This window comes from Oxyura jamaicensis, chromosome 1 (genome assembly GCF_011077185.1).
Source record: "Oxyura jamaicensis isolate SHBP4307 breed ruddy duck chromosome 1, BPBGC_Ojam_1.0, whole genome shotgun sequence".
Lineage (NCBI taxonomy): Eukaryota > Metazoa > Chordata > Aves > Anseriformes > Anatidae > Oxyura > Oxyura jamaicensis.
The window spans coordinates 96,183,608-96,198,984 of NC_048893.1; the positions used below are offsets into that span (position 1 = coordinate 96,183,608).

Genomic DNA, 15,377 nt, shown 5'->3' on the forward strand with positions numbered 1-15,377 from the left:
TGTCCTTGACCTTCCCCACTAGGATCTTTCCCTCCCATGTCATATGCTCAGATCACTTGCCCCACTGTGCTCTTTATTTCCTTCTCTTGTCCCTCAAAACCAACAGGTCATGCCATGGGCCTTGATTTCCTTCTCTGGCTTTCTGGCTGAGCCAGAGGCAAAAAAAAAAATAAATACCTGCCCGGTGTTTGAGTAGAACTCATCTGGCTTGCTAGATACGATGTCTCTTCACGTTAAGTAGTGCTTTATAGCGTTACTTAACAGGGCGTTCATTTAACTCACAGTGACAGCTCCTTCTTTGAACTAGATCTTTGCATGACAAAATCATGTGTGACTCTAGATAAACCAAGGACTTAAACCTAAATTAATCCTTGGAGTGGCAGTAGTAGGTGTGGAGGAAACTGCTGTGTGATCTCATAAAGGGAATTAATCATGTCTTTGATCCTGCAGTTTTCTACAGGTTACTGTACTAGCTCATTATTGCTTCGATCCTGCCCAATATTTGAATGCTGCTGTTGCAAAATGATTCTTTCAGAGGTTCAGTATGTGCTAGGATTTCTTGGAGAAATCCAATGATGACTATTGTTCTGGGTTTGAAGCCTGGAGGTGTCCAGATCAAGAAGAAGCTGTGCTCATTTCGGAGATAATTTTAAAGGGACTTTTATAGCTAAAGCCTTAGTTGTTAAATGTGTGTATGGTTTCAAGCATAGCCATGTAAACAGCAAAGTGTCTGCATGTATAATGCCAACTGTGAGCCTAAAACAGTACAAAGTAGAAATGTGTTTGTTCCCAATTTGCCAGCACTTGTTATTCTCATTGCATACCACACAGTATTTGCCATTTTACGTACCTATTCTTTGAGTCATGTATTTTTATTTTTTATTTTTACATTTTTTACCTTTCATTTAAAATGCAAAACAAATTTTATTCTCACAGTTATTGAGAAAACAAGAAAACACTGAAATGTTTGTTTGTACTTCAAACAAACCAGACCAAAGACTGCAAACCCAAAAGTTCAGAAGCCCTAAGTCTAACAAGAAATGCAGATGTGCTCATTCTTAAATCCCAGAGTCTTTTTTTTAAAGTCAATTTTGAATTATGATTTTAGGGAAACACTGACTCATGAGTTTTGATTAAAATAGACCAACAACAATTCCTTATTATAGTCAGTTATTAAAATGGAGACAATAACCAACCATTCATACCTTGTGGGCAACCTTAAAGAAACAATCAATGCTTGTGTTTTTTAAAACAGTGGCAACATGGACTGAACAAATCACATCATCAGTGGAAATGACTTATATTCAGGTATTGCTATTGAGGTGTCAAGCACTAAATAGGAAAAAACAAACAGTCCATGTGGTTGCCAAAGAAATTGTTGAGGAAATGTATCAATCAGAATATAAAATCACGTCTGGCAAGTCAGAAGTCCTTGAATTACACCTACTCATTTTGCAGCCCCTGGCTGAGACATATTGCTGGAAGGGCATTTCTGAAGTGCCGGGATGCAGCCGTTCCCTCCCCTGCCGAACACCAACCTGCTTCCACCGCCCCTTGTCCTAGCACCTCAGCGCAGAACACAACCTCTCAACTCGTTGAAACTGAGGTCCATCTAGTGGGCACCACTGGATATTACATCAGCAAGAAAGCTTAAAAGGTACGTTAACATTGTCTATACGTAAGTGATATGTATAAATGTGATATATATATATATATATATTTAATGAGATAGACTTATTTGAAAATTCTTCAAGCCAGCTAGAGAGCTTCTCTGACAGACTGCATTCCTAAATGAGGCTATTGTTCTTGACAGAGATATACTATCATTTTTCTTTCAGGTTCATACCTACATTCTGATGATGCTGGTGGCTTTTCCTTCATGTTCAAAATCCGGACTTTGGCTGGCCCCCAGCTGATAAATTTGTTCCCAGCTGATAAACTTAGTCCCCAGAGAAAAAGGAGAAATTTTGGAGAAGAATGATTGATCATTGCCTGAGAGATAAGACCCGTATAAATGAATTAAAGACACAGTTCTGCTACCCCTCTCTGTTTCCTTCAGCAGACATTACACCATGAAAACTCCTGGGAGACTTAAACAAATCCTCTTGCTTGTGTGCACTAGATCTTGCTGCCTAGGAGATGTACAACTGGCATATCTAATAGGCAGAGTGTACCCAAACTGTGTTTAAAAATAGGAACCCTGTGACATACAGAGGTAGAAACTTTAATTACCATAATTAACAAACATTTTCATATCAAATTTATTTATAAAGAATAGTTAAGACTATCCCAAGTCCTCATCATCCTTGACTGTGGAAGTAAACATTGATCAGAGAAGAGGAAACATATTGCAAAACCCTTTTGAAAATATTATGTGATTTTGAGACCATCGTATCAAAATTAATCAAAAGTAAAGCTTTTTCCAGCATCAAGCCAAAAGGATGTCCTGCCAGAAATGGCTATGCTGCTGCATTTCACATCCGCTCATGCCAACATGGAAAGGTAGCATTGCTGTAGCCATGGAGCCTCTTTACCCTTACTGCTGGAGTACATGGATAACTGATGAATCCAAGTATCTGGATCACAGCCAACACACTGATCAACCCTCCTAACTCATCTTGTCTACTTCAGTGATTTAACAGAAAGGCCATGACCACAGATCAACTGGAATGTGGCTGCAGGTCTTGCTTTGATGGCCACTGAGCGCTGAATGACCTGCTGTGCCTGCTCTTTTTCTCCTTCATGTACCCGTATCAGGCTAATTAATTGCCCATTGGGCTGTGTTGCTGCTAGTGCCTTGCATAATGAGTATGGCAGCTTTCCCCTGACCATTAATTTATTTAAAAACTTATGTTTGCAGTTTGACAAGACATTTTCTGTTGGTAAGTTTTGAATGCTTCTTACAGCAAAGAAGTCCCATTGAAATAGAATCCTTGGAGGAAGAAACTTCAGGTTTACCAGCTCAGCAATTCTGTCTGAAAATTGCTCATGTTCTGAACAAATTTTAATTCTAACACCCTTTAAAGACTGCTTTGGACAAAGACAGTCAATGAAACCCTACTCAAGTTGTTATCTGGGCAACTCACAAGCATAATAAGTAATGAGACAAATGGTAAGTGACATGTTGGTGTATGTTGTTGCTTAACAATATGCAATGGCTTAACTTTCTGATTTGGCTAATTTAAATTCAAAATTCACTTTTTTTTTTTCTTTTTCTAGGGGACACATACAGTATGGATGAGTGTAACAGTGTTATTCTCTTTTGAACATGATGGATGTTAGTTTTTGTTATTAATACTAGTATTCATATAACACCAATTCTATTTGTTGCATATAAACATGTTTAAAACCTTCCAAATGTGCATGATAATATTTACTTTCTCTTCAGAGAGGTTCAGGTGTGAATGGAAAGAGTTGGTCTGGTTACTAGACTAGCTATACACATCACTGTGTGTCTCAGAGAAAGCAATTCCTTACATCTGACAGAAGAAATATTGAAATTTGAAATTTTTGCATTTTTATCTGCAGAAAGTTTTGTCTTCTGCAGAGACTTGTGGCACCTTTGCTCTAGAGCTCAGGGAGCTCTACCCTCATTCTGGAGGGGCAGAATCCTCATGCCAAAGAGGCTTTGTTTCCAACTCATTTTCAGTATGGAGCATTAAGCAATCTTCCCAATGTCCTGGAGTCATCTCCAGGCACTGACAGAAAGTAAAGCATAGAACAAAAGTACTCTTGGCCCTTAAGACCTATTTTGTTATTATTTTGCTGTATAGATGCTATTCAGAACAAAGGAAATGTCTTGACCAAGGTTGAATATTCTGAGAAAAGAACAGTTACCTTTGTAAATATTGCAGTAAGATTATGGGACTTTTTTTTTTTTCCTAAATGGCATTAATTTTAAAAGTAATCAAGTCTCCCAGGAGTGCAGTGTCCCATGAAGCAATCTAAAGTGTCAGAAGACAAACAGAAAAGTTAACAAATCCATGTTAACAGATCCATTTTGTGTTTACAATTTTCTCTGTTATGCCCATACTTTATAAAATGCAACAAGGCATGTAAGAGATCTGGCGGTCTGATGTCTGTCCATACTGAGACACAATGGAGGGAATCGGGAATGGAGCAGCTGCCTGATTTCTAAACTGTCTTGCTTTTATAGGCTCTTACATAAGCCCTTTTTTCTTCTGATTCCGTATTTACCCACTCAAGGGTCTATCTCATTGTTCTATTAGTGCACTACCTGAATTCACAGCAATGAAATATGGCAATAAAGCTTATTAGATATTGTACAAAGAACACAGCTCAGTCCCAAACACTCTTCTGAAAGAGCCCCATCCCTCTCAAACAGATATCAAAGCAAATAAGATTATATGCAGCAAAACAAAACAACTAACTTCTTCAAAATGGTGGTATCTAAATTGCATGGCGCAAATGCTATTCTTTGGAAAAACAAGATTTTTCAAATGAACTGCATATAAAACCACTGAAGGGATGTGCGAGTAGAGTGGACTCCTGTCCTTGTTCCTGGCAGGACTCCGAATGGGGCAATGCCACAGGGGCTGCTGCCGTGCCTTCAGAAACCACAGCTGATGAGATGGCACCATTAGCCTGACCTGGGTCCCACCCATTTAAAGGATTCATTTTCATTCTTCGGTCTGAAGGGAGAAGATACAGGGATTTAAAAAGCATGCTTCTTGCTTTGCTATGGATGGGTTCTGTGGCTCATTTGTTCTTCATAATTTGCAGCTCCAAGTGTTTTCAAGAGCATTAGGACTGCCTCTCGGCTGCATTGCTTCCCCTCATGCAACTCCTGAGCCTGTGACATGCCTTTGAGCAGACCTGCTTGCTTGCCACTTTATTATTTGTAATTAGGCTGACTTTATTTATAACCCATTCAAGAGATGCAGGTAGGCTTTCAGATGCTCCTATGCACCGGACAAATGTTCCTCATGGCTAAAACCTCTCAGGGAAGAAAGCTGCTGGAACTCCTGCTGGCTGGCTTAGCACTGAACTGTCATGAGCCACCTTAGGCACATCAGGAATAAAATGTTCCTTGGCACTCGCAGAAGCTGAATGCTAGGCACCTGGAGAACTTTAAAATTGAAATAGGTACCCACTTAGGTTTAAGAGCCTTCAGAGTTAGGCAGCAGCTGAGCAGAGGTTTTTAATATCACTGTTTGTAATTGCAGCTAAATTCTGCCTAGCTGCCTGCTTAGGTACCTAAATACCTTTTTGGGATCTGGCCCTAAGGATTTTTTTTTTAACCTTCTTATGCATTAAATAATAAAGAGCAGGCAATTAAGAAGTCTTACTTAACTGTGTTAACCTCTTGAAGAGAGCTACAAATCAGCCTCATTTCCTCCTCCTGAGAATCATTAGATCATTTGTTACAAGGGCAAAGGGAGCCTCTGCGGTATGCCTTCAGCATATTTCATTGTAGCAGTGTGTAGAGCTGCTCTGTGGAGTGCTCTGTTCATTTGTTTACAAACCATATGTGCTAGATCGAGCATCCCAGTTGGATGTTTAGTTTGCAAAGTGATATGTCAGTGGCTGCTTAATTAGGGGTCTGCAACCTTCCTTTCTCAGATGCTGCTGCTTATTAAGTGTTCCCTGATTGGGAATAATCAGATGCCATTGGTGGAATAGTTGCCTTTGGTCTGAGTGAAAGGACTTCACCACCTCTGACTTGGAGTTATGGCAGCAAGCTTGGACCCCAGAGGTTAGGGCTAAGGACAGAGGAGACAAACAGCCTTTTATTCTCCTTCCAAGGCAGGTGCTGCCAGGGAGGAATGTTGTTGCTCTCTGTGGCCTAGGAGAGGAAATGTTTCACCGTTGCTGCCTGTGTATCCCACTGAAGGTTCTTCCTGGGGTTTCTCTGAAAGAAGTGCAAGAACAGGTGAGTGACTTCTCTTTGCTGCTTCTCTGTTCAGGCTGGGATGCGAGGACAACAGCAATCACAACAGTTGGTATTCAGTACCTCTGTGGAAGGCCTGTAAAGAATAAGCTATTTGTAGTAAATGAACGTGGCTCATGCTCTAGTGGTGTAACCTTCTCTCATTTGGAATGCAATTAGTACTTCTCAAAATTAAAGGCTTTAAGTCTGTTTCTTCAGAGATGCTCCAGTATGCTGTACTGAAACTGTAAAGATACCTCTGAAATAAACTGCTGTGTACTAATTGAGTGCTCTGGCTTAATATTAATTTTGTTAACTACTTCCTGCCTCTCTAATTCACTACTGCAAGCTTTAGGTAAAAAAAAAAAAAAAAAAAAAAAAAAAAAAAGGCCTCACCGAAACTGATGGTGCTCATGGGAACTGTGGTACTGATAGACACAGAGATTTAAGTTGTTTATTCATAGTGCTCTGCTTGTGTCCTTAGCCCAGGCAATTTTTCTGCCTCTAATGTATCTTCCCAGAGGCAACAACTCTCTCTCACTTTGGAATAAGACAGATGAATTTAGAGGAAGATATCTAATATTTTAAGGAAAGCTGGCATAAATCAAATAAAATACAAAGTCCTGGCAAGCCAGACTGATCTCCTCCAAAAAACTGAAATACATCAGGTGTTCCCCAGTGCTCAATGCTAGTTCCATTTTTTTTTTTTTTTTTTTTTTTTTTTTAAATCAACAGGAGGCTCAATATGAGCCAGCAGTGTGTCCTGGCAGCCAAGAGGGTGAACCACCTTTTGGGATGCATTAAACACAGTAGAGCCAGCCAGTCAAAAGAGGTGATTCTCCTGCTATATTTAGTACTGGTGCAGCCTCACTTTGAATATTGTGTGCATTTCTGGTCTCCACAATGTTAAAAGGATGTTAAGGTAGTGGAAAGCATCCAGAGGACGGCATCAGGGCTGGTAAAAGGGCTGGAGTGCACGTGCTGTGAGGAGAGGCGTAGGACACCCTGGCTGTCTGGTCTGGAGAAGAGAAGGCTGAGAGGCGACCTCACTGCTCTCCTCAGGTTCCTGAGGAGAGGAGGCAAAGAGGGAGGTGCTGGTCTCTGCTCCCCAGTAGCCAATGACAGGACACAGGAGAATGGCACAAAGCTGGGCCTGGGGAGGATCAGACTGGGCATTGGGAACAATTATTTTCCATGAGGGTAGTCAAGCATTGGAGCAGGCTTCCTAGTGAGGTTGTTGGTGCCCCATGCCTGCCAGCATTCAAGATGCAGTTGGATAATGCCCTCAATAACATACTTTAACTCTTGGTTAGCCCTGAAGTGGTCAGGAAGTTGGGCTTGATCTTTGAAGATCCCTGTGAACTGAACTATTCTATCATAAGTTGTATGTACTTTTATGGCAGAAGCACAGAAAATTTTCTAGATGTTAATGTATGTATGTGTATAGGAATAAGGTAAGAAAATCCCATTGTGGGGAAAAGGGGTAGATGGTGGGTGGTGAAGCTTAATCAGCTCTCTTATTGCTGTCTCTGGGAATATTATCCCTATTCAGTAGATTACTTTAGCTTGGGAGGAAGCAAAAGCCATTTTACTCTTTTCCCCATCCTCTGGCTCTCTGAATAGTGAAGAATCATCACTGAGAGCAGTATACTTCCTCCATAGACGGCTTTTTTTTCAGGCAGTTTCAGGATGATGGTTTTGCTTGCTTTAAGACATATTTTTCATTAGGGCAGTTACATCCTATAGGACAGAGATGCCTGTGGAATAAGGAATAGACATAGTAATTAATCTTGTTTCATAAAGGAGACTAAACTAGCTGCAGGACTTAAGCTCATGCCTGGATGGCAAAAATTCTGACCATGAGCTTGAGCTGATTAAGTCCACAGCTTCTATGTATCCAACTATATATAGCTCACATAGCCATTGTGGAAATTAGTGAATTAATATGTTGTATAATGAAATGTATAGAAAGTATTTTTATGCATAAGTGCTATGGTTTGACTACTTGCTTTCCTACTAATACAAATTACTCTGAGAGCAGGGAAAAGTAATGATGCCATAGACAACAGAGAACAGCCATTTAAGTGTTATTAATACTTGCATTTTATTCACCAAGAGACTGGTAATGCTCTACAAGTATTTTTTCTAGCCATTTCCTTCACCATTTGCACATGTTCTTTTGATGAGCGACGAAAAGCTCATGAAAAGCCTATGATAATGAGATCATGAGCAATATGAAAAGAAACTGGAAAATGCTGACAGTCTTGATTATTAGAGTAATCTAGCATAGCAAATTACATTATTAATATACACTCAACAAAAGGAGTAAAAAAACACAACAAGCAATTGTTATAGGCGTTTATGAAATTGTGTGTTACAGGAACAAAACGACTTTTCACTTGCATTTAATGTACATATTTAGAGTTGAGAAGTGGTGCTTGGTATTAAAAACATGGCAGCATCTCTCTTAGTAAGTGTTTTCTGTCATTTAAGCCAAAGAAAGGATTTGCATTTCCATGTTTCTGCAATCAGGAGTGTTCATCAAGTGCTCCTATAGTCACTAATCACATCCAATAAATCATAAAGAGTGGTTCTAGATGAATTGTTACAGAAACCACTAATATCAAGTGGGGGTAGGAGGAGGAAGTAAAGTGAATGCAGCTCAACTGGTTGCAGTATTGCAATTACTCTGTTTCATGACAGAGTTATCTAACACAGCCTACCTGGGAAAGATGGATTTGCAACATCTGGTGGCAAAACTGTACAATAGTGATAGTGGTCTGATGGTGAAACAGCTATGTAAAATCATTTCTGGTCTCCTGCAGATTGTGGTATCAGAACACAAGGTAGAGGTGGGGTCAGAAGCACTAGCTGTGCCAGCAGGGGTGGCTGTAGAAAATCCAGGCATTATCTGGATGTGGAAAAGTCAGATTTTAAGATTACTTTTTTTTTTTTTTTTTTCTTCATACCAATAATTAATCTCAATTAAAATAGTGTTAGTCCTAGCTTGGACCTGTCCTATTAAAATTACATGTGCCTCTATCTGTGCTGACATGAGTGGATGTGAAGGCAAGTGAGGAAGATGGGATGGTTTCTTTTGATAGTAATTTCAGTAAAGTGTCATTAAAAGCCTTAGCCCTACCTTAGGGCTTGTTGGACTGGATCAAAACCTTGGGAGTTAGCTGATGCAAATGTACTCTGCTGCATATTCACTTTGCTGGTCCAGATTTGTTCTAAATGTCCTGCTGAGCTAATGGCTTACTGTGGGTTTCATGTTAGGCCAGACATTGCAAGCTTGCCCCCAGCTGCATAAAATTGACAAGCATTATGTATTGTATTCTGGCTGATTTATCAGAAATGCAGCTGTGCTATTCAGCAGTTACAGGTGTTGTACCAATGACAGGAGGACCACTGTTGTATTCTGTGGGTGGCTATGCTGAAGACAACAGGAGACATTTCAGAGCGAAGTGTCAGTAGACAACAGGAGACATTTCAGAGCGAAGTGTCAGTGTTCATGAACAGGTCCAGTCTCCAGCCCACAGAATAATAAAACCCTGTTGTCCCAGGGTTTTGGACATTAGGAGCTGCTGGGTTTCATTGCCAGGTTCTCCATATTCACCGCTTTTGCTGCAGCCCCAGGGTTTGGCAGTGGGAGCAGGGAGCAAGTCTGTGCTCAATCCATGGCCAGGTAGGCATCAAAACACCCTTCAGGATGTCTGGGAACAGCATTGAAGCTGCCCTGAACTAGTTCAGCTGCTGCTATTGCGCCAGCTGCTGCTATTGCACTAGCTGGAAGGAAGACCTCAGTGTGCTGCTTGTTGTTGTTGTGAGGAGGCTGAAAGTGAAAGGTATCAGCTGGCATCTGAAAGTTTCAAGCCACTTTATCCACTTTCTCCTTCTCTTTTACAGTTACTGCCCAGCTTCCTTGCACTTTCCTCACAGATGCAACAGGGCCCCCAAATTCAACTGCTGAGATGGAAACATGTTTAATAATGCATTATGAAAAAGACATGGCGAAAAATTCCAATGTAGATGGGGGATTTTAGTGACAGATTGCACCCTGGGATTCCAGTGCATATCTTCCATTAAAGCCATTGAAAAAGTTCGCATTTCAAGGAAGAATTTGGGCTGTTGACACAATTCCCTCTCTTTCTTTGGAAGCCAGACATTTTCTGTGGTAACAGAAAATATTATAAGAAGAATAAATATAATGCATTTAGGCATTAAAATGAATAACAGTCCTTGATCTATTGCTGAAGATTACAGACATGAGATGTGAAAGCTGTTCTTAAAGTAAGATAGACTTTTGCTCTAATTGGCACTGCAGCTTTCCTTTTATTACAAAATATGAAGGAGATGACTAGAGAGGTGTCCAGATCCTTGCATCACACAGAGAGGTTGCTGTTTATCTGATGATCATAACTTTGGCCAGTAGCTTGCTGTATTTTGTTGCCCTTTGAATCAAGTGATCCTAAATCCCAGGGTAGCATACTTGCTGCACATGAGCTGCTGCCTCCAGTTCCAGAGAGGACAAAACCTCGGTGGTGAGTGTATAATTGCTATATTTGTAAGGGAAACATTAAGCCTCCTGTACTCCTAAGGTGATATATGAATGAAAATGACATTGAATGAACAGAATACTACTATCCCCACCCCCACCCCCCAAAACAAACAAACAAAAACACTTCAATTTCCTTTTTTTTTTTTTTTTCCTAAATTGGATAACTATAAATATGTATAAGAGAGAAACTTTGTCCTGGGAAAATGAAATAACTCTTATACTTCTGTTCTCCCTCCCCAGATGCTTGGGACAGTCTCAGCATATTTCCATTCTGCCTTTTCAGGAATGAAATGGAGTGTCTGCCTGCCCCGACCTCATGCATCTTCCCTGGGGACCAGGGAGAGCCTGAGCTCAGCCGAGTACTTGTAGAGCTCTCTGGTGCCTATTGCACTTCTGGGACTTGCACTGTGTCAGCTGGAAGTGTGGGTCATGGTGATGACGATACTTCAGCTTTACAGGAACATGCCTAGGAGCCCTTGAGTCCTTAGGTCAAAGTAAACTCCCCAGTGGGGCTACCCGTCATCGTGTAAACTGGTGTGAAACCAGAAATGTGTGTGGCAAGCTCCATGAGAAACCTAATTTGCTTTAGAGGATGTTTGTCAAAATCGAATTGTCTGCAAAACTGCTGCTCCATCAAAATCTTTTTTTTTTTCTTTTTTTTTTTTTTTTTGCCATCTTATCAGAGAATTTCTAGCTTGTTGTGGCGAACATAATTTTCACCCTTTCTGTTCCTTTACATACAAGGCATAGATAGCACCTGGTGTTTATTTTCTCAGGATATAGTGTGTATCTTCAGAGCTGGGCTCTTCATTTAGGAAAAACAGAACACCCCGCATTTTTGACTGTTGAGTGGACAGTAACAGCAAAGCCAAGGGGCTTTGCCTGTAACTGCTAGCCACAGCTAGCTAGGGTGTGGTTTAAGATGATTTAAATACTTATAGGATGCCAGCAGAGGGTAAAACGAGGAAGGGGGGAAATGAAGGAGAAGACTTGTTTATTTTAATCTCTGTAGAATTTCTTATCCCCTTTAAAAAAAAAAAAAAAAAAAAAAAAAGGAAATGGTTGTGTAGTGGTGAAAAGGGAGGGGGAGGACCTTTACTTTCTGTTGCTGTTGTTCAAAGGTTTTGAAATGCTTGCAACAGTTTTCTAGCATGTATTCAGACCTCTAAATTTTCTGAGCGGTGGAAGTGGTGAGCACCCACAACTCCAACAGGGAAAGGTCAACTCAAAACACCCAAACACATGAGTTCTCGCTGAGCCTGTGCAAACTGCCACTTCTACCACATCTTTGCACTGTTCCTTTCTGTCAGAATTATAGCACAGCTGGCAAACCATGCTTCCTTGATATTATAACCCATAGAGCTAATGTACCTAGCCACATCTGGCTGTGGTGCTTACCTGGTTTTCCATCAGGATTTTCTGGTCTCTATTTCCTAGAGTTGCCCTCAGCATTGCTGAATTTCAGCTGGTCTAAGATGTAATGTCGTCTGATGGATTTAAGAAACTAGAATACGCAGCGAAGGCAAATGCACTTAACCAATTAGCTGTACTTAAAGTAATATTCCTTGTTAAAGAAACAGATCAGAGCAGGTAGCTGGAGTGTTGCTCTTCTGTAAAGGTGATATTGTGCCAGTCATAACTTGGTCTGTTCCCCTCCTCTCCTTTTGTCAGTGTGATGTATCAGCAAGCTGTGCTTTTTGCTCCCAAGCAGTGAAAGAGGACACCAATAAATTACAGTGTCTTCATATATAAAGACACATATTTATATTTTTTTAATATATATACATATAGATGAATCTTGCCAGATCTTACATTTCACCTCGGCTGTTCTTTCATGAAATTGTTTTACCATCACCCTGATTATCATTGCAATTTTATGGTTTGCTATAGTCTTTGGGCTCCTAGTGCTTGACGTCACTGTTGTGAAATAATACGGAAGCAGAAAGCAGAGTGTCTCTTTTTAATTTAATTAATTTATTTTTTTAATTCCTTGTGAAATCCGCAAATTCGTAACTGCCCATGCCTCTGTAAAGTGACCCTCTGTATACCCCAGAGCACTGTTATACTGCTAAAAACAGAAACTTGATGCTTTCTCATGGGGTGGAGGGGAAAGAGTTGAGAAAGGTGGCAGTTCTACCCCAACTGCCTCATGATGCTTGAATGCTCGGAGGCAGAAAGCAACATAATAAATATCTGAAAATGCAGCCACTTACCACTGTTTTCTATAAATTCCAGATTACGGGCCAGATTCACTGTTGACATAAGCAGATGCAAATCTAATGAAGTCACTGCAGTTGCTTCTGCTTATGCCAGAGGTGAATTTGTCCCTATTTTTGGAACACATTAGTTTTTGTGCTACAGCACTGACACACTGTGTCGTGTCAAAATCATTTTCGACCATGGCTTAGTGCCACTAGCTGACTGACACGATGTATCATGTCAAACATCTGCCTAGTAATGGTCCCGTTCTGCTTCTTGACATGATGTATCGTGCCACTGTGTCGTGCCTGAAGGCATCCGATAGGAATTGCAGCAGGATCTGAAATAATGAGGAATGCACACTAATTGAATATCTGAGCATTTTTGGCATCCTGTGGGAAACAGCGCTCTGAATGTCAGCCTATCTGTAAGCCTCTTGCAAACTCCTCGTGTACTTGGGTGTAAAGCGATCACTAACGTACTCCCACCTCAACACATTGTGTTGGCACAGTAAATGACAAATTTCTATTTTGGCCTGGTTCTGCTTTAAGGACCAGTACTGGATTTTCTCCACAAAACAATCAATCAGTATGAAAAGAGCTTGCTCCTGCTCATGATTTTGTAGCCTTCTGTTACTGTGCATTAAGTGTACAAGCGTGTTGTTTTGTTCCACTTTTTATTTTTTGGTAAAGTAGCATCAGGCCTTCTAACCACTGTGCCTGAAAGGGTTTTCCCTCAGCCAGGGATGGAGCTAAACGACATCTCCCCTAGACCAGGAAGACCATTCCCTGCCCCAAGCAGCTCTGCTGGGCAGGATTATGCCCAGCACTTGAGCATGGAAGCCAGGAGATGGAGCGGCTGCAGGAGCACCTGAGTGTGGGTGCCTCTGGGAGCTGTTCCTGGCACCAGCCTCCTGCACCTGCCTGCTTTGCTGTCACGGTCACCTTGTGGCAATAGGAAACGAGGGGAAAAGATTTCTGGAAGTAACAGTGCCCAGGCTGACTGGAGATCAGTGGTAGCAATCGTCTCTGGGATTTTCTGTTTCCCCAAAGAAGCCATTCAGAAGCCCATACACACAGCACAGCAAAGTGCACTTTGTATGCATGCTAGCCACGCATTGACACTTCTGACTGGCTGCAAAGGTTGATGTAGAGATTGACTCCATTTAGGCAGATATACAAAATGCAACAACTATCGTGAACAAATTACCAGGGCTTTATTAAAGGGGTATATAGCTACCTTAAGACGTGTATACCAAAAAAAAAATAAATGTGCCTGCAGGAAATTGAATCTTTTTTTTTTTTTCAAAGTATTGCAGTTGAATGCTTCAGAGAAATGCTTTCTATAAACAGGGAATCCTACTGGGGTCAGACAGAGCTATTTTAACCTCGTGTATTCATCTCACTGTTCTGGCAGAGGAGATGCATGTGTGTTTGTGTGTGTATATATACAGAGAGAAAGAAGGTATAAATTTAGAATATTTGATTGAAGGCTTCAATTTTGGAAACTATTAAGTATAGGCAAACTTCAAAGGATTTTTTTTTTTTTTTAAGAAATTTGAAATAATTAATTTTAGGCCAAAGAAGAAGAAAAGAGCAAGCAAGTGTGGTTGTGCCCAGGCTTATAAACTGGAATAATGCTACCGAGCCATATGCTGACTTGTTTCCATGTGAGGAATGGTATCAAAAGCCTTCAAGTGTGGGGCAGCTCACAGGCAAGAATGCGTGCAGGGGTAGGCCACGAACGTATTTGAGTAGGATTAGAGCCACTACAGCCAGATCCTGGTTTGCCACATATTTTTTAAGTCAAGCAGTGCAGTTATGTGATTCTTCTATTTTATTTTTTTTTTTTAAGTTTGTGAACCGGAAGTGGGAAGTGAGGAGAGACCTTTTGAGCAGTTAAAGATGTGTGCAAACTGCCAGCTAATGGGGCAAGTGGGTTCCTCCTTCCTCCTGGACAAACTTCCAGGCAGTGCTGCAAATCCCTTGGAAAGTGATGTGTGGCCCATGCAGGTGACTTGACCAGGGGACAGTCCCCTCTTCTGCAGCTTGGCCATGCTTCCCGTGCATCTGGGGGTCAAGGGAGATAAATTAGACAGGGAGATGCTCCCTGCACCCATTGTGCAATGAGAAGGGAAAGGGACCTGCACCCTCTTCCCCCCCCCCCCCCCCCCCAAAAAAAAAAAAAAAGTAATTATTAATAACAAAGTAGTAATGAACATCTATTCATCAGTTACTAATTGCCACCCACCCTCCGTGCAGCGCCAGGTTTCAGGGGCGGGGGGTGTAGAGGATGCGCAGGTGCTTCCGCGCCCGCGGAGCTGTATCGGGGGCGGGGGGGGGGGGGGGGAAAAAGGGGGGGGGGGGAGGGGGGGCGGAGGGCGCGGCCTCCTTCCCCCGCCCCCCCGCGGCCGCTCCGCGGAGCCGCCGCGCTATAAGTGCGGACGCGGAGCGCAGCGGGCGCCGAAGATGCGCTGGCAGCCGGCGCTGCGCGGCGCCCCGCCGCGGCCGCCCTGCGCGGAGGAGGAGGAAGAAGAGGAGGAGGAGGAGGAGGAGGAGGGGGAAGAAGGCGGTGGCGGCGCGGGGCGGCCGCGGCCGCGGCCATGAGCTGCTCGGACGTGGCCATGCAGCAGCCCGCCCCCCCGGCGGCGTGCGGGGCGCCCCGCTATCTGCCCGGAGCAGCGGCGGGCTGCCCGCAGGTGAGCGGTGGGGTTGGGTGATGGAGGGG

At 42.2% G+C, this 15,377-nt stretch overlaps 1 protein-coding gene across 11 annotated transcripts in view; it reads left to right on the forward strand.

Annotated features, from left to right (window-relative positions):
* VGLL3 (vestigial like family member 3) overlaps positions 1–15,377 on the forward strand; it is a 93,458-nt gene that overhangs the window by 50,484 nt on the left and 27,597 nt on the right. For 7 of the 11 annotated variants that reach the window (XM_035315317.1, XM_035315325.1, XM_035315318.1 and 4 more), the window contains 4 exons: positions 1,459–1,657; positions 1,839–3,112; positions 3,548–3,708; positions 5,767–5,893. In XM_035315317.1, the coding sequence (XP_035171208.1) occupies positions 5,819–5,893 (75 nt within the window). In that variant the 5' untranslated portion in view covers positions 1,459–1,657; positions 1,839–3,112; positions 3,548–3,708; positions 5,767–5,818. Of the gene's footprint in view, positions 1–1,458; positions 1,658–1,838; positions 3,113–3,547; positions 3,709–5,766; positions 5,894–15,117; positions 15,349–15,377 lie in introns of those variants that run through there. The other 4 variants (XM_035315319.1, XM_035315320.1, XM_035315316.1 and 1 more) reach the window with 4 other exon arrangements.